Source organism: Polypterus senegalus, chromosome 15 (genome assembly GCF_016835505.1).
Source record: "Polypterus senegalus isolate Bchr_013 chromosome 15, ASM1683550v1, whole genome shotgun sequence".
Classification (NCBI taxonomy): Eukaryota; Metazoa; Chordata; class Cladistia; order Polypteriformes; family Polypteridae; genus Polypterus; species Polypterus senegalus.
The window spans coordinates 136,480,837-136,502,988 of record NC_053168.1 but is presented as its reverse complement, the minus strand read 5'-3'; the positions used below and the strand labels follow the sequence as shown (position 1 = coordinate 136,502,988).

The 22,152-nt window shown below is 42.2% G+C and overlaps 1 protein-coding gene across 6 annotated transcripts in view; it reads right to left on the bottom strand.

Annotated features, from left to right (window-relative positions):
- Positions 1–22,152, bottom strand: part of nfatc1 (nuclear factor of activated T cells 1) — a 251,234-nt gene that overhangs the window by 95,035 nt on the left and 134,047 nt on the right. For 5 of the 6 annotated variants that reach the window (XM_039737220.1, XM_039737224.1, XM_039737221.1 and 2 more), the window contains exons 7-8: positions 19,060–19,115; positions 15,869–16,001 (exon numbers count right to left, since the gene is read on the bottom strand). In XM_039737220.1, the coding sequence (XP_039593154.1) occupies positions 15,869–16,001; positions 19,060–19,115 (189 nt within the window). Of the gene's footprint in view, positions 1–15,183; positions 15,468–15,868; positions 16,002–19,059; positions 19,116–22,152 lie in introns of those variants that run through there. The other variant, XM_039737225.1, reaches the window with a different exon arrangement.

Below are 22,152 nucleotides of genomic sequence, written 5' to 3'. Positions count from 1 at the left end.
GGTGCCACTTATACCGTAGCTCTACGTTTATGGTGCCAATAAACAGACACGTCTGCATGAATGAGGTGCGTTGTAATGGGTGTCGTTCTTGAAGGTCTTGTGAGTATTTGCCACAGGATTTGGAAAAGGTTTGCATTTTATTCTGGGCTTTTTGACCCTGACGAATCTTAAGCAAAGATTTATTTTGCTCTACTATTATAATCTTTTTGGAAATTACGCATTTTTCGTATAGCTCCTGTTGGTACTTTCATCTACTCTCTCTATATATAAAATCCTAAGCCTAAAAGTGGAACAATTTTGTGCAATGATTTTTTGTCACGTTGTTATGTCACATTTTTTGTCACGCATTAAATCAGGCTTATTTTAAAACCTACATATATATGTTTGGTATCATTCTTTTCAGAATTTATCAGACTTTAATGTGATGTTGTTAGATTTTCAGATTCTTATTCCGTTTTTAAATTATAAAGTAAAAAATATCAAGAACTCACATCCCGCGAGACGAGACTTTGTGCCAAGAGATTTAACGACGCCCAGGGGACGGAAATAAAAGACAAAGAGCAGGACAGCTGCTGTACAGGCTTTTAAATGTTCGAGATGCAGACCATGTGGCATGGCAGCAGCTGATTGAGCAAAGAGGAGGTAAAAAAACTATTTGTTTCCCATTGTATCACCGTTTAAGAGGGGGTTTTGGAGGAGCGGCCGTGCCTCTCTGGGGTGCGTTCAGCCCCTTCGTCACAACTCGAGCGGCAGATACGTGAAGTGGCTGGTGTGTAGTGCAGGCCAGGTGGGTTGGCGAGTGAAGCGAGCAAGGGGTAAGACCCCTAGTATAATTATATACGGGGTTTTGACACATGGAGGACCTGGATTCAAATTCCGTGTTGTTGTATCTTACTACGTTAAAAATTTTACATTTTTTTATCTCGACGGTCGCCACAATTTGAGACTTTTGTTATGGCTGTCTCCACCAGTCCCTACAGATTTTATTTTTTCTCCAGCCGTCTGGAGTTTTTTTGTTTTTTCTGTCCCCCCTGGCCATTGAACCTTACTCTTATTCGATGTTAATTAATGTTGATTTATTTTGTTTTCTTATTGTGTCTTTTATTTTTCTATTCTTTATTATGTAAAGCACTTTGAGCTACTGTTTGTATGAAAATGTGCTATAGAAATAAATGTTGTTGTTGTTGTTGTTGTTCCATGGAAACACTTCCCAGAATTCTCCAGAGTGTGCTCCTTTGTGACGTAATCAGGTTGAAGGGTTAAAGGACATCCTCGGGAGTTGCACGTTATCTGAGCTTGAAAGATTTCTCTAAGATCGTGACTGAAACCGATTTATTTTCTCGACTTTTTGGGTAACAAATCTTTTGCTCCCTGTCTTTGACCCTATCGGCTTTGATAAAAGATCTGTTTAACTCCCGGTTTGGATGCTATGCATTCCCCAGTTATTATTTTTTTTTTTGCATTTTTAGGTGCGTTTGCATATACAATAATGTGAAAAGCACCTACTGCAGTAGCCACTTCTGCCTGTCTGCTTAAATAACTTGTGGACGGGTTTTGTTGAGATTTACATTTCAGTTTTCTTTGAAATATCTCAAACGGATTGCTCTGTACAAAGGTTAAAAATGTAAAAATCTCCTATAACTTTTGGCAAACTCGTCTGTCGTAAAACAGAGGAACTTAGTGACTTAGCGACTGAGAACAGTTACTTTAACTTGTATATTTTGTTCTTTTTTGTCCCAATAACGAGATCGGAAGAAGAAGAATGACCACCCTGGCATCGTAACCTGCTGCTACTTACAAACTACTGTGTCTGAAGTCTTGATCTTGGGAGGACCGGAGGTCCGCATGCTTCCTGATTTTCTGTATAATAAAGCATTAAGTTCTCTGTGTGTGTGTGTTCAGTCCCTGCGTGCAATCTGATTGGTCAGTTTTTTTCATCTTTGCTACGATTGGTCAGTTTGGCTTTAATTGAAAGCGTGAGAGTGTGAGACACTTGGAGAGGAGTAAAGCCAAACTGTGTGTTGCCTTCCAACACGGGAAGCAAAGAGACGGACGGGAGTCGAACAGACACTCTTGAAATGAACAGAGTCTGAGAAGCAGGCTTTACGGGTACGCGCTCGACAGAGGGGGTCGCCGGTCAAGAGGAGTTCAGACAACTTGAGGGAGGTTACCGAAGGCTGAAGGTGCACGTAGGGCACGACATATCACATTTTTTTAAATGTATTCTATTACCTCTCTTCGACAGATCACGTTGGCTAGTTTAACGAAATTTTATCAAAAATCGTGTACATTTTGCCAATTGTGAACGTACAACCGGATGACTAGGCTTATGGATTATGTGACACGAGTAACTGATTTTTTTTTATGGATATTTGTGATATCCATTCTCCATGAAATGAGAATGGCCCTCAGTACAAACTACATGGGGTAAGTAACCTATAGGAATACATCCTTTTTCGGTGGAGTATATCTTTAAAGCTGTCTGAAAAAGAATGATGCAAAATAACGACTGAATCACATAAGCCTAACCTAATTAGAAACACGCAGCTGAAAGCAATAGAATAATGGCGAAATGGCGTAGTCAGTTCCTGTTGGAGCGAAGCCATCAACGATTAGAATTTGCTTGAATACTTCATGTGATGAAACAACTCAGAAGATCAGGGCACAGTAAACACATTGTGTGGAATCAACGGCCACAATTCAATGGAGTAAACCCAACAAAGTTGTTTTTTTTCCAGTGCGGAAGGCTCTGATTAAAACTCTGACCTTCTTAATGGGACCTCCAGGCAGGGGCCCTGAAGATTACAAATCACTTAGCTGTACATTTCATGATTAACTCCGAGGCTCTTTGTGGCCAAGGCTCTTAATGGCACTACTTCTATAATACTCCGGTGAGGATTACCTCCCGTGGGCCACCGCTTGATCTTTCGTAGGAAAGTGATGCAAGAGATGTTTATTGGACCAGAAGCCTTGAGCGACTCCATGGAAAGAGGTACACGAGCTGAAGGCTAAGTCGACGTTAAGGGGGGAGTTAGTGCTGCCACTGTCTCTTAAAGTTCATATGTTCATTCATATGTTCATTTATATTTCTTCCCATCTCATCATGACATCTGATGATGCTTTACTATGACAACAGCAGCTCTTCCAACAATGAGATCAGAAAGAAATAAAATAGGAGACATGATCTTTGGTCCCCTGCTTCTCAGGTTTTTTTTCCTGAGGGGAAAACAAAAATTACCCCGATATTCACACAAGTGCCTCCTTGTGAGTTTCAGTGGAGATCTCAGCAAAGTCATACAATGGGATCAGATTGTCAAAGTAGTGTCTTGACATTGTGGCCTGCAGAGGGCCCTCCTGCTGCCCAAACCCGACACAGACAGACGCAGGACTCAAGTTAAGTACACACACTTTTTAGGTATCTTTCTTTTCCCGTGGGAAACGCCTTTCCGCCGTTTCACACCCTTATCCCAATCTTTTTCTTCTTCCTTTTCTCTTTCCTCCACTTTTCCTGGCAGCTTCATCTTCTCCCACCCGAGTGGTGCTTGAGGTGATCGTTGTGCAACTTCCGGAAGAGCTGCCCATAAGGCCACAGCAGCAGCTGTAGCACCCCCTGGTGGCGCCCATAGATCCCTACAGAGCTGTATCAAACTCTAGCTCCCATGGAGACCTGCGGGTGTCCAAGGGGGGCTGCCACCTAGTGCGCCGGGGGAGGTAATGCTTTGAATATGCTCGCAGCCCCCGGTCCCCCAAAGGTCCTTCTAGCACGGAGGTGTCCTGTACACCATAACATTTAATTTTTGTAACTTGAAAGTATTTACCTTTTGTGCTTAGAAATAGATGGGGAAATTTATGGACTGTTGTTTGTGGCAATAAAACTCTTTACTCTGATTACTATGTAGACCTTGCTTCTGAGTAATATTCCTAATTTCTCTGATTTACATTTCAGTCCTCCAATTAGATTACACTCATTCTGGAAGTAAAGGCAGACAGTGAGGCTTAGTGGTTACAACTGTGGGCTTCCACTCCTAAGGTTATGAGTTCAAATCCCACTACTGACACCAAATGGCCACAAGAAAGTCACTTCAGCTGCCTGTGCAACAATTGGAAAAACAAAAGAAATGGAACCAGATGTTGGAAGTCATCTCAGATAAAGGCATCAGTGCAATAATAAATAAAAATGTGAAGTCTTAAAAGAAATTAAAGCAAGGCTGGAAGGAGAGCTCACAAATCAGACCAGGCTTTTCAAACCAAAGTCTCCGTTTGGATTCCTTTTACCTCAGTTGTAACTCAGATCTCATTTTTGTCTAAATCTAGATCTCCTAAGGAATTTTAGGAGAAACATCTGTGATTCTTAAATGAAACCTCTTTAAGAATCATGAGCCACCTGAGATCACGCTTTGAGCAGTAAAACTTTCCTATGGGAAGGAAAAACTGCAAAACAACAAAAGGAACAAAAAGAACAAAAAGAACATCTAAAATCTATAAAAATATGGTGGGCATGTTACGTGTCACTATCCATCTATCATATATAGTGCTTGTCATATCTAGTTACTTATTTTATATAGTGCCTTCAAGTCTATCTATCTATAGCGCCTTTCAAATCTTTCTATCTATTTATTATATACAGTAGTGCCTTTCACATCTATCTATCTATCTATCTATCTATCTATCTATCTATCTATCTATCTATCTATCTATCTATCTATCTATCTATTATAGTGCTCTTCATATCTATTTATATAATGCCTTTTATAATACCTTTTTTATATAGCACCTTTCATATTTATTTGTCTGTTTTATATAGTGCCTATTATATCTATCTATCTAATGTACAGTGGGCACGGTGGCTCAGTGGGTAGCGCTGCTGCCTCGCAGTTAGGAGACCTGGGTTCGCTTCCCAGGTCCTCCCTGCATGGAGTTTGCATGTTCTCCTCATGTCTGCGTGGGTTTCCTCTGAGTGCTCCGGTTTCCTCCCACAGTCCAAAGACATGCAGGATCAATGCATTGGCGATTCTTAAATTGGCCCTAGTGTGTGCTTGGTGTGTTTGTGTGTGTCCTGCGGTGGGTTGGCACCCTGCCTGGGATTGATTCCTGGATTGGCTCCAGCAGATCCCTGTGTTTGGATTCAACGGGTTGGAAAATGGATGGATGGATGTACAGTATGTAGATTACCATACATGAGAACATTTTAAAAAGTGGAAAAGACAGATGCCTGATGATCAAATATCTTTATTAAAAAATAACAACAGTAAAGTTTAAAAAGGAACTCCATTTCCAAACTATTTTCAGAAATTTTAATTTCATCACATAAAAAGAATATTAAAGATTCATTTTAAAAGATTTTCAATTTCATCATGTAAAAAGGAATATTACAAGATTTTTTTTCATGAATTTTGATTTCTCAACATAAAAGAAGAATATTAAAGGATTACTTTCATGACTCTCAGTTTCAGCATGTATAAAAGAATATTCAAAAATTATTTTTCATGAACTTAAGATTTCATTATGTAAAAAAAGAGAATACTAAATGAAATGCAAAACCCCATGGTAGCAAATAGCAGGTACAATCAATGAAACCCCTCTTGGTGATTTATCGCCCAGAGCCCACCCATTAAGAAAGTGCGCTGGCAGAGAAGGGCCTGAAGGGGCCGAGTGGCTTACCAGAGCCCAGCAGCTCCCTTCTGCCGTTTGTTTATCACTCGGTGCTAACAATCCAAACACAAGTGCACGAAGGCCACTGTTTCTTACAAGAACCTGAGGCGCCTCTTGTCACAAATTAGACTCGGAATCAAATTTGCAGGTGGATACAAAGTTATTATCACAGTTGAGACAATCTACATACAAAATGCAATCAAAGCTGAACCCCCCTGAACTACAGAGTACACAACAGAACCACCAGATTTAAATGAACATTTGTAAGTGTGTATCTGAAAACCAAGTTCCTACAGAGACATTATTAAGTGTTAAGTTGAAACTGGACGCCACTAATAATATTTATGGAATAAGTGCAAGCTTCAGCCTATAAGAAATCAGTGCATTTAAATGCTGTTTTGTGCTACTCAATGCAAAATCTAAATTGGTGGTCTGATTAACATAACACAAGAACTTAAAACCTGCAGCATCACGGGGAGACACACAGCCGCAGAGGGAGTGCTAGTCCGCACACAGAAAGCACCCCTTGGAATTTTATTTAACGTAACGTCTTTGGCATGGAGGGCATGGGAAAACCTTGGCGTGAGATTCTAACCCAGGATGCTGGACCCCTTGAGGCAGCAGAGCTCATAACTACATGACTGCCACCAAAGATAAACGAAGATTTGCACAAAATGCAGTTGAAATGTAGCCAGTCTTTGATTTTCATATCTAGATAATGGAATTCCGGGTTGTGGAGGTGATCTTTTATTGAGTAACATCAATTGTGTAGAATGTTAAAAATGTTGTGATTAGAACAGGCCATGGAAGGTGGTTGCTGGTCATGTGCTGCTAAAGCTTGACTATTCACTATTGTTGCTGAAAGAACACTGAACAGGATTGTCTAAAATAACATCAAGTCAAGATTGGAAGTCCTCTAAAGTCCTACTTTCCACTGCAATACTTGGTGATTTATTCCATGTATCCATGGTCCTTTAAGGTAAGAAAACACTTTCAGATATTTCTGCTCAATCTGTTCTTAAGATGCTTGCGGCTGTATCTTTGTTGAGCAATGGCAACAAGAACTGGCCATTCGACATTCATCTATCCTATTCCTCTAGAGTGTCCAAAATAACATTCGTTCAAGATCTGAAGATCCCTAACTAGGTAATTTAATCCATGTGTTTGAGACTCACTGGTCTTCTAAATTAGAAGAAAACCTTTTGTATTATTTTTGCAATGTTTTTCCTTAAAAGGTTTGCAACCAAGCCCAGATGTCCTTCTTGAAGAATCCATTTTAAAGTAACAGCTGAGATCCACTACACTGAATATGCGTTCTATCACAATCCCCATACAGTGAAATTCCTCATAACTGACTTCTCAGAATCCTTCCCTGAGGTAAAATTCGGAAAAAAACGAAACTATTTCTTGGGTGGATGAGATAAACTTCATAACATGAGGAAGAAGACCGAACGATAAACCGACACTGAGTTATTTCTATGGTTTTCTTGAAGTTATTCCTCACTAAAGCCCCCTGTAACACTAACGTGGCTTTTCCAGTAATTATCGTTCACAGTACTAATTTACACAACTCTAGTGAACTGCTGTCACTTGTGATTGCCCGTCATGTAGGGTGACATCTCCTAGCACTCTATGACAAACCAGAACAGATTGTCGGAACTTGTTGGTCTGGGTCTTGTGTGTGTGAGAATTGATAACCAATGAGCACCAATGGTTGCTACAAAGAGAAAACAATCCAATCAGATCTATCAGAAGAGGAAACGAGAAGAAGCAGGGGCCCTGAACCAAACAGAAGAGCAAATGCAAATGTCAATTCAATGAGCCACGACAGATTGGAGACAAGAAAAAAAGCTGCTCCGTTAACACTGACACAACATGTTAACCATCTAATTCTTTCGGGGCACAATAGGAAAATTTGAAAGTGTGCTGAGAAGTCACTAATGGAGTCGTGCTAATCGTCATTAAGGCAATTTCCGTTATGTAATCTGACATCCTCAAAGGAAACAAGATGGACAAGCTGCCTCCATTCCTTCTGTGTGACATACTCTCTCAAGTAGGTTGAGCTCAGCCTATTCAATAAGCCTTGAGACGTCCCGCCTGATTGGCTAACAGTATTCTCTTGCTGAGATCAGCAAAGCATGATGTGCACATCCAGCAATGAGGGCCTTCCTCACCTACTCAGCTGTAGCCTATGAAACTGATCTACCATAATAACAATAGACTGGCACAGATCATCGGTGAAAGTACACGCATATCGACAAACACTGGATGGCGGATAGAACAGGACTTGTTTTGGCAGCGGTTTATTTTATTTTATAATAATTTGTGCTATTTGATTTTGACTTTATGTTCAAAGCCACCCATGCTACTTTTATTGGTGGTTCTAAATTTGCTGTTTGAGTGTGAATGGTGGTAAGCGATGGATTGGCATCCTGGACTGGTGTCTGGAGCCACACCACCTGGCCTTCAGTAACTTCAGGCCTGGCCAGGCCTTGGAGGGGAGACCACCTAGGAAAACCTTGGGTTGCTACTGGAAGAGGTGTTGGCGAGGCCACCCAGGGGATGCTTACCCTGTGGTCTGAATGTGGAGCCCATTGCCCTAGTGCAGTGATGATGCCATCCTACAGATAAGACAAAAAACTGAGGCCCTGACTCTCTGTGGTCATCCTTCCTAAAGAATAGGGGGTATCCTGATGTCCAGGCTAAAGTACCCTCCATGGCTTGGTCACTGTAGCCCCCAAATCATACCCTGCCTCTAATTGGCTATCTCTGTCTCACCACTTCACCACCTAACAGCTCATGTGTGGTGAACACACTGATGCAAAATTGGCTGCTGTCACATTATCCAGGTTGGTGGTTGAAGTGGCTCCCACTCACTAAAGTGCTTTGAGTAGTGAGAAAAGCGCCATATAAATGTAAAGATTTAATAATAATAATAATACTATTATTATTACTGTTATTATCCTGTCCAAGGCCTATTATCCAATGCTGCCTTGTGTCCGTGAACCCGATTCAACACATGTGACCATGTAAGGTTGTGTTAAATTGCCCCAGTGAATCTGAATGTGTCCCTGTGTGTGAGTGGGCTCTGTAATGTGTTGGGGTCCCGTCCAGAGTTGTTTCCACCTTTGTGCTCAGATGCTGCTGGGCATAGGCCTCACCCTTTTGTAATTTTGAGTTGAGGTTGATGTGAGGAGGTGACGTTATTTTATCTCAAAATATTACTGCAAGCTAAGCATGCTTTGGTATTATTTAGTAAGTACATATGGAAAGGTTTTTGCTCAGTTGTCTCCCTGATTTCTCCATCAATCCATCATTAACCCTTTTGCATGTCCATTAGAAAATACCCATCAGTCCTTATCTGAGCGATCTGAAAATTCCTGGTTGTATTGAAACAGTTTAATACAATTATAGCCATTCCTCTGTTAACATGCTGGTCTGCATCATTCATTGTAACTTCAGTCATAAATAAAACTTTGTTAGAATAAAAAGCAGTCGTCAAGACATCAATGCACATAAGACACAAAGAGAAGTGAAAAAGTTTCTGCAATGTGTTTGCACGTTTTCATTTACATTCATTTGCCCTGTAGAAGATTTTGGACCCCCTGAGAACCCTTGAACAGACCCCTAAAGTTTTAACGCTTTCTACGGTTTTACATGTTGGCACTTTGGATTTTCCTGCAAATGGGGTTTCAAATTCACAGTCACACTGCTCTGACACAACACATTGTATGCACCATGGAGGACAGACGGAAGGACAGGATGGACAAGCGGAAGCCCAGAGCAGTTCCACTCCCAGTGGTCCTACTGAGGCATCCCAGTTTGGACACCCACAGGGGTACACGGGAATTGGAGTCCAGAAATGCAGCCCTGGTGGGGTTCCCTGGGTGACATTAGAGGGTGCTGACCTCCCTGGTTTCCATATGAGCAGAAAGTGCTTCCACGAGGGCACACTGTGGCATCAGAAGTATTCACGGGGTACCTCACCAGGATGATTCAGAGTCAAGATGCATCGGGCGACACTCAGAGGAGCGGAAGGAGAGAAAGAAGAGACACTGGATTGGAATTGTGGATGGTTGTTTATGCATGTTTGGTGATTCAAATTTTGTGTAAGTAAAATTCTTTATTTGAACCTGGGACTGTGGTTGGCACTATCGTGTCTGAGGTTTCGGGTTCAGTGGTGTCCCCTTGTGGTCACAACATAAAAGTTAAAAAACAAAAAAAACACACTTACTAAAATGCTCATTGGCCATTTTATTAGACTGCCCACCTATGTAATACTGGGCCGGACCCCACTCTTCTTCCAGAACAGTCGACATTTCTTAGACATGAGGACTGAAGGAAGTGTAAGAACCATTCCGGTTAAAGTCCACTTTGATATGCATTACAGTATTCCTGCAGATTTTCTTCCACCCCTTCCATTACACCTCTTATTACACTGGAAGGTCTGGGAACAACGCACGACATTGGAGCATAGATCGAAGGCACCGCCATATTTGCGAGGTGATGCATGCTTTGACAATTTGACAATGTGTGAGCCTCACACCCGGAAAAGCCTATCAAGTTTAAAGGGGATGACGAGTAGAAACCTAACGTCAGTCCAACATTTTAATTTCACTTACGCGCAATCAAAACCCAAGATTTACAGTAAGGAATTCAAAAGCAAAAGTCCAGAACCGGGAAATCAAATGAGCAGTAACTAATACTCGCACAAAATATCCGCAACCTCGGATAGTAACTCATCTGAAATGCTGATTCTTATAGCAACGCGATGATGATGATGATGTCAAGCGTGGAACTTCTGGGACCACGTTTCATAACTGTCACACATGTGCGCCTTGGGGACAGCTTAAAAGCTCTGGTGGAGGTAATTCTACACCAATCCACAGGGTGGCGCTGTATTCTAACGTCTCTGCTCTTCCCTCCTCTACAGACCGGATGATTGACAACCTCATCACCTCTGACATCACTTACAGTGTCCGTCCCCCTGGACCCGCCTCTTCCTGCCTGGCTGGCATTTAACCAGAAGTGTCGCCATCTTGGATAGTCTGATCTGAGACTCACATCTTTAGTGACATTTTCTTTTTTGTTGAAAAGCTGCATTAATTTTGCCTTTACAATATACGGGGTAGCGGCGTCACCCCAACTCTTTGTCCTCTTTTACTAATAGCAGCTGTCTTCATGTCATGATGATGGTGATGCCTCGGGTGACGAAAGCAACGCAAAATATTTTCAAATAACAGAAAACAACTTCGATAATGAAATCAGATTCAGCTCTTTAAAAATAAGACGCTCATAATAGGAAATAACGATTAAGAACCATTAAGGAAGCATGGCTTAAACAAATGTACAAATATCTGCCAACATAGAGAATCACAGCACAATTCTTAGGCACACTGTGGCATTCAAATGAAGCTTAACTGGTATTAACATGTGCCAACAAAACTTTCCCCCACACCACTAGACCACCACCACCAAAACCAGTCTGTGCCATTGACACAAGGTAGAGTGGATCCATGGATCATGTCATTTATGCCAAATTCTAATCTTACCATCTACATGTGGCAGCAGAAATCAAGATTATTCAAACTAGTCTAGTAGAAGTGGAACTCCAACGTGGCCTTCTGCTTCCATAGTTTCGAGGACCAAGCATTCATTGATGCCCTTCTACACACCCAATGCTATCATCTAAATAAATGTTGTTGTTGTTGTTATCTGAGTATTGCAGGTTCTGAACGTGCTTGGCCGTACCCCTTCTGATCTCTCTCGTCTCGCCCATACAGCTGCCCGTATCAGGATTTTGTGGTTGTTTGGCCTGCCCTGTATAAACTCTAGAAACAGCTGTTTCCGAGAGACTGGGGCCACCACGCCTGGCAACAATAACCATCCCACCGTCAAAGTGGCTTAGATCAGGCGTCCTTGCAAATCAAAGATGCTGTCTAACAACAAGTAAGCCCCTTGATCGTGTCGGCATGTTGCAATTACATGATTGGCTGTTTGGGAGAGAAGTTTGACCTAATAAAATGGCCAGTATATGAGCTACGTGCACACCAGTATGTTTTTTTTGAAACCATAAAGATCTCCATCCATGATAACATGTTCACGTCATATACCCAAGTATCCATGACCACACTAAAATGACCGAAAAACGTGTATGACATAGATGTTTGCTTACACTGGGCATGTGTGCATCAGCGAAAAAGTCCTTGAAGGGCCGGTAACATCTCCGGCCGCAGGATTTATCGCAAAACTGTAGCGACCAGTAAATTATTTGCCTTTTTTATATGTATGCAGCATTCAAACTGTCGAAAACAAAATTTAGTTGCATAAAGGGAAGCAACACAACAAGCGCCATGGAAAGCAACTCTGCTATGTTGGAATACGGTTTACTTCTGTGAAGGGTGACCAATCAGGGAATGAGACTTTGGTAATGGACAGGATCGAATCAGGGAAGGGCCATGCAATAAGCACAAACAAATCAGGGTCCGTGTTTTTGCCCATCAACGTTATAATGCTGAGGCTGCATTTTCAGAAGTTTACGATTCTGGAGAGAGCTTTCCAAATGCTCTCATTTTTGGAGGTTGAAAACACAAGGGACGAAAAGTGGGAAACGGAGACTAATATCCACATTTTTAGTCAAAATTTGCCAACATACATAATCATAATGTCATGCTCAGGTACACTGTGGTAATGAAATGATGCTTAATTGGTATAAACGTATAAATATTTAGGGTATGGCCATGCAATAAGCACAAACAAATCAGAGAGCGGTCAGAGTCCGCATTTTCGCCCGTCCACATACCAATGCTGAAGCTGCGTTTTCAGAAGTTGACGGCTCTGGACAGCCTTTATGAAAGTCTTCATTTTCAGGAGATGAAAATGCCGGGTTAGTGTGGACGAAAGGTGAAAACGGTGGGAAATATCTGCATTTTCAGTCAAAATTTGACAATGTACTTAATCATAATGCAATCGTTAGACAGAGTATGGCATTGAAATGAGGCTGAATTGGTATTAACAAGTAAACATTTATGGTAGGCCCACACAGTAAACATGAAAAAAAACGATTAAAGTCTTCATGTTCAGGAGTTAAAAACGCTGGGGTAGTGTGGAGAAATGTCTGTATTTTTAGTCAAAATTTGCCAATGTACATTGTCATAGCACAATCGTTAGACACACTGTGGCACTGAAATGAAGCTTAAATGGTATTGACATGCAAATATTGATGGTAGGGCCATGAATAAGAATAAAATATCAGAGCATGATTAAAGTCTGCATTTTCGTCCATCCACATTACAATACTGAAGCTGCGTTGTCAGAAGTTGACGGCTCCAGAGAGCCTTTTCCAAAGTCTTCATTTTCGGGAGTTGAGTGTGGACAAAAGGTGAAAACGGTGACAAATACCTGCATTTTTAGTCAAAACTTTATCAATGTTCATAGTCATAATACAATCTTTACTCACTGAAAGAAAGCTTAATTGGTGTTAAAGTGTAAATATTTATGGTAAGGCCACGCAATATGCATAAAAAAAAATCAGAGCACGTTCGGAGTCTGTGTTTTCGAAAAAAACGTGTTTTTGCCTGTCCACGTTACAACACTGAGGCTGTGTTTTCAAAGGTTGACGGTTTTGGAGAGCCATTCCAAAAGTGTTTATTAATGGTGGTTGAAAACTCTGGGGTAGTGTAGACGAAACGTAATAAATGGAGATGAATATCTGCATTTTTTCGAAATGTAGGGTAGGGCGACATGATAAGGATGAACACATCACAGTATGTTTAGAGTCTGCGTTTTCGCCCGTCCACATTGCAATGCTGAGGCTGCATTTTCAGAAGTCGACGGTTCTGGAGAGCGTTTTTGAAAGTCTTCATTGTTGGGGGTTGAAAACGCCGGGGTAGTGTGGATGAAAGGTAAAGTCGGAGACTAATATCCGTATTTTTTAGTCAAAATTTGCCATCATATATAATCATAGACACACTGTGGCATTGAAATGAAGCTTAATTGGCATGAACAAGTAAACATTTATGGTAGGCCCACGCAGTAAGCATGAACAAATCAGGACACGATTAGAGTCTGCGTTTCCGCCCGTCCACATTACAACGCTGAGGCTGCGTTTTCAGAAGTCGACGGTTCTGGAGAACATTTTGGAAAGTCTTCATTGTTGGGTGTTGAAAACGCCGGGGTAGTGTGGATGAAAGGTGAAGTCGAAGACTAATATTCAAATTTTTTTGTCAAAATTTGCCAACATATATAATCATAGACACACTGTGGCATTGAAATGAAGCTTAATTGGCATGAATGAGTAAACATTTATGGTAGGCCCACGCAGTAAGCATGAACAAATCAGGACACGATTAGAGTCTGCGCCGGGTAGTGAGGATGAAAGGTGAAAGCGGGAGACTAATATGTCGTCCACATTACATAACGCTGAGGGCATGCTTAATTGGTTTTAAACAGAAGTTGACAGCTCTGGAGTGCGTTTTGGAAAATCTTCATTTTTGGGTGTTGAAAACGCCGGGGTAGTGTGGATGAAAGGTAAAGTCGGGGACTAATATCTGCATTTTTTAGTCAAAATTTGCCATCATATATAATCATAGACACACTGTGGCATTGAAATGAAGCTTAATTGGCATGAACAAGGAGTAAACATTTATGGTAGGCCCACAGAAGTCAGTAAGCATGAACAAATCAGGACCAACGATTAGAGTCTGCGTAAACATTTATGGTAGGCCAGTGGCCAAATCAGGACACGATTAGAGTCTGCGTTTTCGCCCGTCCACATTACAACGCTGAGGCTGCGTTTTCAGAAGTTGATGGCTTCTGTGCGCATTCACAGATATCTTTGTTTCCAGGTGTTGAAAATGTCGGGACACTGCGGACGAAAGATGAAAACAGAGAATAATGTCTGCGATTTTAAATGAAAACTTGGTAGTGTGGGGCCCAAGTGACCATTTCAGTATTCCCCAATGCTATCGTGGACTAAGCTATATTATTGATTGCTTTCACGTGTTAAGTTTTTACAAAATTTATCACCAACAGAGTTTGCTCTGATTTCATATTGGCTCTTGATGACAACATGTTGACCCACCTTTTACATATATATGTGGCAGGAAATGCCGTTTCAGTGTCCTACATGGTGCATAGAGGCGTGGCAGACCTAATAGTGTGATTTGAACTGGGCAGTCAAATCTCGAAGATCATCGGAGAGCGTGCTCAGTGCTTATAGGGCCATTAAATTGGCAACGGTATTGCTGATTGAAGAAGAACGTACAAACACATTGCAGATCATTTTTCACTTACCCTTCCAGTGGTGAGTTGAGCTTTCCACGTCCAACTCCATTGATGTTGCTCAAGTCGGGTATCGCTGATGATTTTGTGAGGTAAGGACTTAAGAGATCTCCATCATCTCGAAGATGCGCTTTTCACAGGCTCACAGATCTTTTACCAATTCACCAAAGCATGCAAAGTCATGATAAGGTTTGTTACTGAGGCAAGCAACATCTTTCAGGGGATTCAAAGGGCCGAGTGCCGTGATTGTTTTTTTTTTTTGAAGGCTTCCCCAGCTGATAACGTAATGAGAGTCAACCCTCGGAGGAAGGAGAGTCGAATGGTCAGGGTGTGCTGTGCCTATCGTGTTGACAATCTTCTCCAGTGCCATCCATGATCAGCCATGGGAAGTGCGGTGCGGGTCCTTCATGCATGCATGTTATAGTTCATTGTCATCCACGGTGCAGAAATTCTGGAATCACAGTGCTGATCAATAATTGCCTGTAACGTGCCCCCATTTCTGTGCATGTCCAAAATCTTGTCTGCATAGTCTCCTGAAAGACAAACGCTGTGTGCCTCAGTAACAAACATCATCACTCATTTGCAGGAACTACAGACTGTAAAGCTAATGGCGTTCACCGCGCATGGCTGTTTCTATCATTGTGCATGAAGGCCACATGTGCAGACTGAAGCACATCACTCATAAAATTAGCATTGTGCACACACGTGTGATACTTTTACACATTTTACACTATTTAACACTTTCATTTATAAATGTGTTCATTTATGAAGCCCCCAACTCCACTCTTCTAAGGGACTCGTGGACCAAAAAAAAAACGAGACCACTTGGTGAACACTGCAAACATCAATTATCGTCACACAATGGGCTATGCATCCAAATTTAAGATACGCTGAGGACTAGAACACAAAAATAATCGTAAAAATGAACATTTACCATTGGTTGGAAGATACGTGAATCGCTGGTATTGGCTTCTCTTCCGCTTCCCGTTGCAGACGTAAAAATGCACTTGGACCGGACTGCTTATCCTCTGATTTCGGTAGGGTGGGATCTCAACCAGAAGCTGGGTCTGGAAAGACATTGAAAAAGAGTGAGACTCAGGAAAGTACAACGGTGGCTACTACCTGTCAGCCCAATTCCATTTCTGATTTACATGCCAATATGTGCCTTCAGTGGAAACCCTGGCATTCAAAACATGTGCTCCAGGTGTCCCATGATTTCTTCCAGGGGTGGCAGAATTGCTGCACCAAAGGGCTCAGCCATTCCTGCAACACCCCATGGCGGCGCCCATGAAACCCAACAGGGCTACTCCAAACTCCAACTCCCAAGAAGCCCTGTGGGAGTCCGAGGAGACACCGCTATAGACCAGGGGGGACTGTCATCTATCACTCTGGAGGGAGGTAATGCCCCGAATATGTTCTCTCCCCCAGTCCTTCCACTGGCCGTCCACAGCAATTTTCCCTCTTCATTCTCTCTCAGTCTTTATCTCAGTTTCTTTCACGCTCTCTTCCTGAAACCCCATTTAGCAGTTTAAAACACACGGACTGTAGGAATTAGGGGCGGGAGATTTCGGAAGATGGGTGGAGCCTCAGCGGGAAAGGATTTCCTGTCTCTTCACTGCACACTTTCTAACAATTAAGAACCACGTCTGTCCCCGTCAGACTACTGAGCAGAAGCAGCCTTATTGAGGAGGGTCTCAAATGTATGACCCTTTAGAGACCTGACACGCACATTTAAAGCCGAAACCGCAGGACTTGTACACTTCAGGGCCCCTCACACACAGCCCACAAAAGATAAAGAGCAAGAAAGGCGGAGTGCGCTTAAAAATTACGAGAATTGTATTTCAAATAAACTTTCACTGCTACGTTTATACGAAGTTATTACACAAGCATAAAATATTACGATCCATCTGTAACTTTCTTTAATTATACATTAAAAAAAAAAAAAACCAGCCACTGGCAGGAGTTTGTGAAAACAATTCTCTACTCCATTAAAGGAGCCTTCACTCCTCTCATATTTAACTGCCATCTTATTGCTTCATCTGTAAAATAAAGACGGAGTGATTAAAAAAAATAAACAAATCACACGGCGCATATTTATGTGCACTGCCAGATTAGAGAGAGCTGCACACTGAAATCTTTGCTTTCCATACCTTGAAAGATTTTTTTTTTTCTTTTTTAACCACTGATACTAAACATTGTTTAGGCAAATTGTATTCAAGCCTATTATAGATGAATATGAAAGAAATATTAACATCAGGGCGTTATAATAAACAGCGAGTTACGAGGTGGCTTAGTGGTCAGGGTGGCCGCCTGACCGTTTAGCGATCTGCATTTGTCTGTGTGGAGTCGCCATGTTGTCTCCGTGTCGCAGCATCACTGTGCCATGGTGAAGAGCAAACTCAGCTAAAGGTGCCAGTCTGACTTATGCTGCCACACTTCATAACACCAAGCCAGCTGAGACAGCTCTGAACTGGAAGAACAGGAAGTATAGAGTAAGGGAGAACTGGCAAACTCCTGGCCACTTTAATAATAACCCTAATTAATAAAAATAATAACAATCATAATACATTTTATTTATATGGCGCCTTTCCTGGCTCAAATTTTAACATCGAGTTGATCATTAGCTCTACATCATCACATTCTGTGGTGGGCTGCATTACTTAAACATGGCTGAGCCATCGGGTGCAAACATTTGACAGCTCATGCAGCCATTTTCTCAAATTTTCATTGCATCCCAGTCAGTTAGTCGATCAGTCAGTCAGTCATTGTCCAACCCGCTATATATCCTAACTACAGGGTCACGGGGGTCTGCTGGAGCCAATCCCAGCCAACACAGGGCATAAGGCAGGAACAAACCCTGGACAGGGCGCCCGTCCACCGCAGGACACACAAACACCAAGCACACAATAGGGACAATTTAGGATCGGCAATGCACCTAACCTGCATGTGTTTGGAATGTGGGAGGAAACCGGAGCACCAGGAGGAAACTCACACAGACACGGGGAGAACATGCAAACTCCATGCATATATATATATATATATATGCACATATACAGTATATATAAATAAATATACACACAAAATATATACTGTGTATATCTGCGGTGGGCTGGCGCCCTGCCCGGGGTTTGTTTCCTGCCTTATGCCCTGTGTTGGCTGGGATTGGCTCTGGAAGACCCCCATGACCCTGTAGTTAGGATATAGCAGGTTCGATAATGAATGAATGAATGAATGAATGAATATATATATAGATATATATACTGTACACACATATATAGTATAGATATAAATATATACACAGCATATATATATATATATATATATATATATATATATATATATATATATATATATATATATATATATATATATATATATATATATAGTGAAGGACAGCCTGGTCCCATGCCCGGCAGGGACGCCCTTGCTGCTAATGTTCCAGGAGAGCCACCATGGGCAGTCCAATACCTCCCCTGGGATGCTTGGTGGCAGCCTCCCTGGCCGACGATGATTCCCCAACCACCCGCAGGGCTCCATGGGAGATGGAGTCCTCCACAGCTTGGTTGGGGCCCGGGATGGCCGCTAGGGGGGGGGGCTGTCTGCTTCCAACAGCCCGGCTGGACAAGTCTTCAACCCCACCCGGAAGTGCAATCGGGACCAGGTGGTCAATCACTTGGAATGCTTCTGGGTGGGCTATAAAAGGGCCCAGCCACCACCATTCGAGGAGCCAGAGTTGGGAGGAAGGAGACGAAGCTTGAGGAGGAGGAGGAGTGGTGGTAAAGAAAGGAAAGGTTGTTGCTGTGTGTTGTGATTGCTGCTTGGGACTGTGTATTGCCTGTAGGTCACGGGGAAGATGTGTGCCCATGGGTGAAGAAAAATAAAAAGTTTGTTTATATTTATACGTGCCTCCGTGTCCATCTGTGTCGGGTCAGGCGCCTATATAGTGCCTTTGTTACACTATATATATATATATATATATATATATATATATATATATATATATATATATATACAGCAGCGCTACCACTGCGCCATTGTGCTTCCCCATTGCATCCCATCTTGAAATAAAAATCAAAGAAGTAAAGTAAGCCTGGCACAGCTTGCACTTTGGGATCTTATACTTACTGGCTTAAAGGCGTCCTTATCAACTTTTCCCTCCATCTCCCATACATGGTGGCCATCTAGAAAAACAAAAGAAAAGAGAGGTGTTAACATCAAAAACAGAAATCTATTCCAGGGTTATGGTGGTAGTACTAGGTTGTTGTACTGTGTTAGCCATTATGAACATAGAGAAAAGCCAAGCAAAATGACACCTTTTATTGGCTAACTAAAAAGATTACAACATGCAAGCTTTCGAGACAACTCAGGCCCCTTCTTCAGGCAAGATGTCATACAGAAACTGGAGTTCCCTGTGTTTATATACACACACTAGGAAGAAACAATATTGGTAAATCTTTAAATGAGAAATCTTAAGAGTAAGAGTCTATCCTGGCAGCACTGGGCACAAAGCAGGAACCAGCAATGGACAGGTGGCAGGTCATTCACAGAAGTAGCATTTTAGAAGGATAACAGCCATTTATGGATATTTAATAACAGAACATTTCGTTTCCACATCAGCCTAATATAATTTAGCGCAGCAGGGTGGGCTGCAGGCTTTACGTCTGGGCCTACGCGTAGGGTTAGGGTTGTCCATCTCTCTAAAACTTCTGAACGTCTTTGGGGATGTGAGGGGAAAACTGGAGTATCGGAGGGAGGCACAACATGCAAACTCCACACTGGTGACTTTCAGGCGTGGCATTTGAAACCAGGATGTGTACTGCACTACTCGGCCCCTCCAAAGCCTACAAGAATCAAATCAGATCAAGTTAAACCCCCGCCACACCCTCAAGCAAATCCCAGTCAATAATAAAATCAAATTCTCGTAGTCAAAGCAATGTGTTTACATTTATAAGAATTCATTTATATTTTTGTAGGTTGCATTTCAAACACAACATGTTGTTGATCTCAATCCTCTGAGACACCAAACCCTGTGTGACATTTAGAAGAAGTTTAACTCCGGATCTGGTAAATATTTCCCACCCACATTTTCTCTCCAAATCATCCACAGTTCTGAGGTGGCAGCACACTTTCACATTTTCAGGTTTTCAGAATGGTTTTCCTCAACATGGGCGTACATTTATATATATAGACCTGCATTTTCTTGTTTATCTTTTCAAAAGGAAGGCTGCCTATCTAGGTGCTAATCTTTAAACCGCACGTTTGGAAGAAAATATGAGAAGTTTCATTTTTTTGTATTTCGCTTCTCCTAATCGCATTAACTGCTGAATTCTTCTTTCTGCTACAAGGTGTCCTTTGAATCCGTTCAGGGTTTCCTGCCGGTTTGTGCACTTCACCAGAATCTGCGAAATTACTTAGTCTTTAAACCCCATTACCATGGACTCTATTTCCGTAAATATAAGCACAAGATATTATAAGAGCATTTCCTGAGTTTCACAATTTCCCTTCAGAAAATACCATAGTGAAGGAAGCCGTTTGCCACATGAGAGTTCTGGACAAGAAGAAACGTGCGTCCTCCAGGGTTTTTACCTTTCCCGTTCACTTTATCAAGATGTTGAAGAAAGTTAAAGAAAGCACTATGAAAAAAAAATCCAAACTAATAAAAGTATGTGCATATATAAATAAATAAATATACATATATATATATATATATATATACACATATACAGTATATATAAATAAATATATAGTACATATATATATATATACACACACACATATATAGTATACATATAAATATATACACAGCATATTATATATAATATATATATATACATACACGTATACAGTATATATATATATATATATATATATACATACATATATATACTGTCAGGCACATGCGATTAGGAGGCATCCTGAAGGAGGCGCTCTTGTTAACAAATTCTCTCTTTCCATCCACAGTTTAGAGAAACTTTGAATGGAAGGCCAATGATGTCACTTCTGGGTCTGCGTTATTAAGACCCGCCCCTTCCAGAAGTCAGAGCTAGAAAACGAAGGGGGCGGTCATTTTTTTTGGCTAACCCGGACTGAGAAGGATCACTCAGAAGCACGGCAGTCTTTTCTTGTGTTAACACCATTGTGTGCTGTTTATTTCGGCCAGCAATGTCTCTCTACCTTTGGACTAAATGGGGGCCTGCTGGTTCCCCAGCGCTCCTTTGTGGCTGAAGTCTGCTATTATTACGATATATATTGTCAGGGATGCCAGAGGCCATGACCCGGCCGGGACGACGGGAAGGACCGGATGTGGGTTTGCACCCACCCTGGATCACGTGGGGGTTGCCTTCCGGGTTGCTTTGGGGGCCATGGGTACAGGGGGACCTTTGGGGACCTGTTACCTGGTGTGGCGGAAGTGCTGGGGGGAAGATTTATGACGGCCCGGAGAGCAGCCGGGTGGACAGCTGGCACTTCCGCCACGCTGGGGCGCCAGAGGAGGAATGCCGGGAACACCTGGTGCTCATCCGGGTACTGAATAAAAGGGGCCGTCTCCATTCATTCGAGGCTAGAGTCGAGTGGAAGGAGGACGAGGCAAGAGGAGCTGTGGAGGCGGCCCGAAGACAAGGCATTGTGGCCAGGACTGTGTGTGAATTGGGGTTTGTGCACGTGACAGGGTCTGTGTGACCAATGAACTGGAGTCTTAGTGACCATTATTATTATTGAATATAGTGTAAATAAATGTGTGGTGGTTGAAGAACAACATGTCCGCCTGTCTGTGTCCGGGCCGTGTTCACAATATATATATATATATATACCTGTATATATATATATATATATATATTTGTATTTATATATATATATTATACACACACACACACATATATATATATAGAGGTAGTCCCTAGGGTACGGACATCCGACCTACGACTTACGAACGGGACACCAGCTGAGACGCATGTGCCTCAGTAACATCTGGAGGAGGGCGAGTGTACCTCGGGCGGCTCCTGCCGGCAAGCGTTGACCCATGGTCCATAGTCACCGGGGCCACAGCTATCGCTTGTGTGCAGGAAGGAGGCTTGATGGGGCGGTTCGCTGCTTGCCCACTACGCCGCCGCAACTACTGCTCCTTATTGGACGCAGGCTGGATGGAGTGGAGTGGGGCGTTTCACTGCCCGCCCACCACACATGGCTGCTCCGTTCGTTCTCGGTGGGTGTCTGGTAATG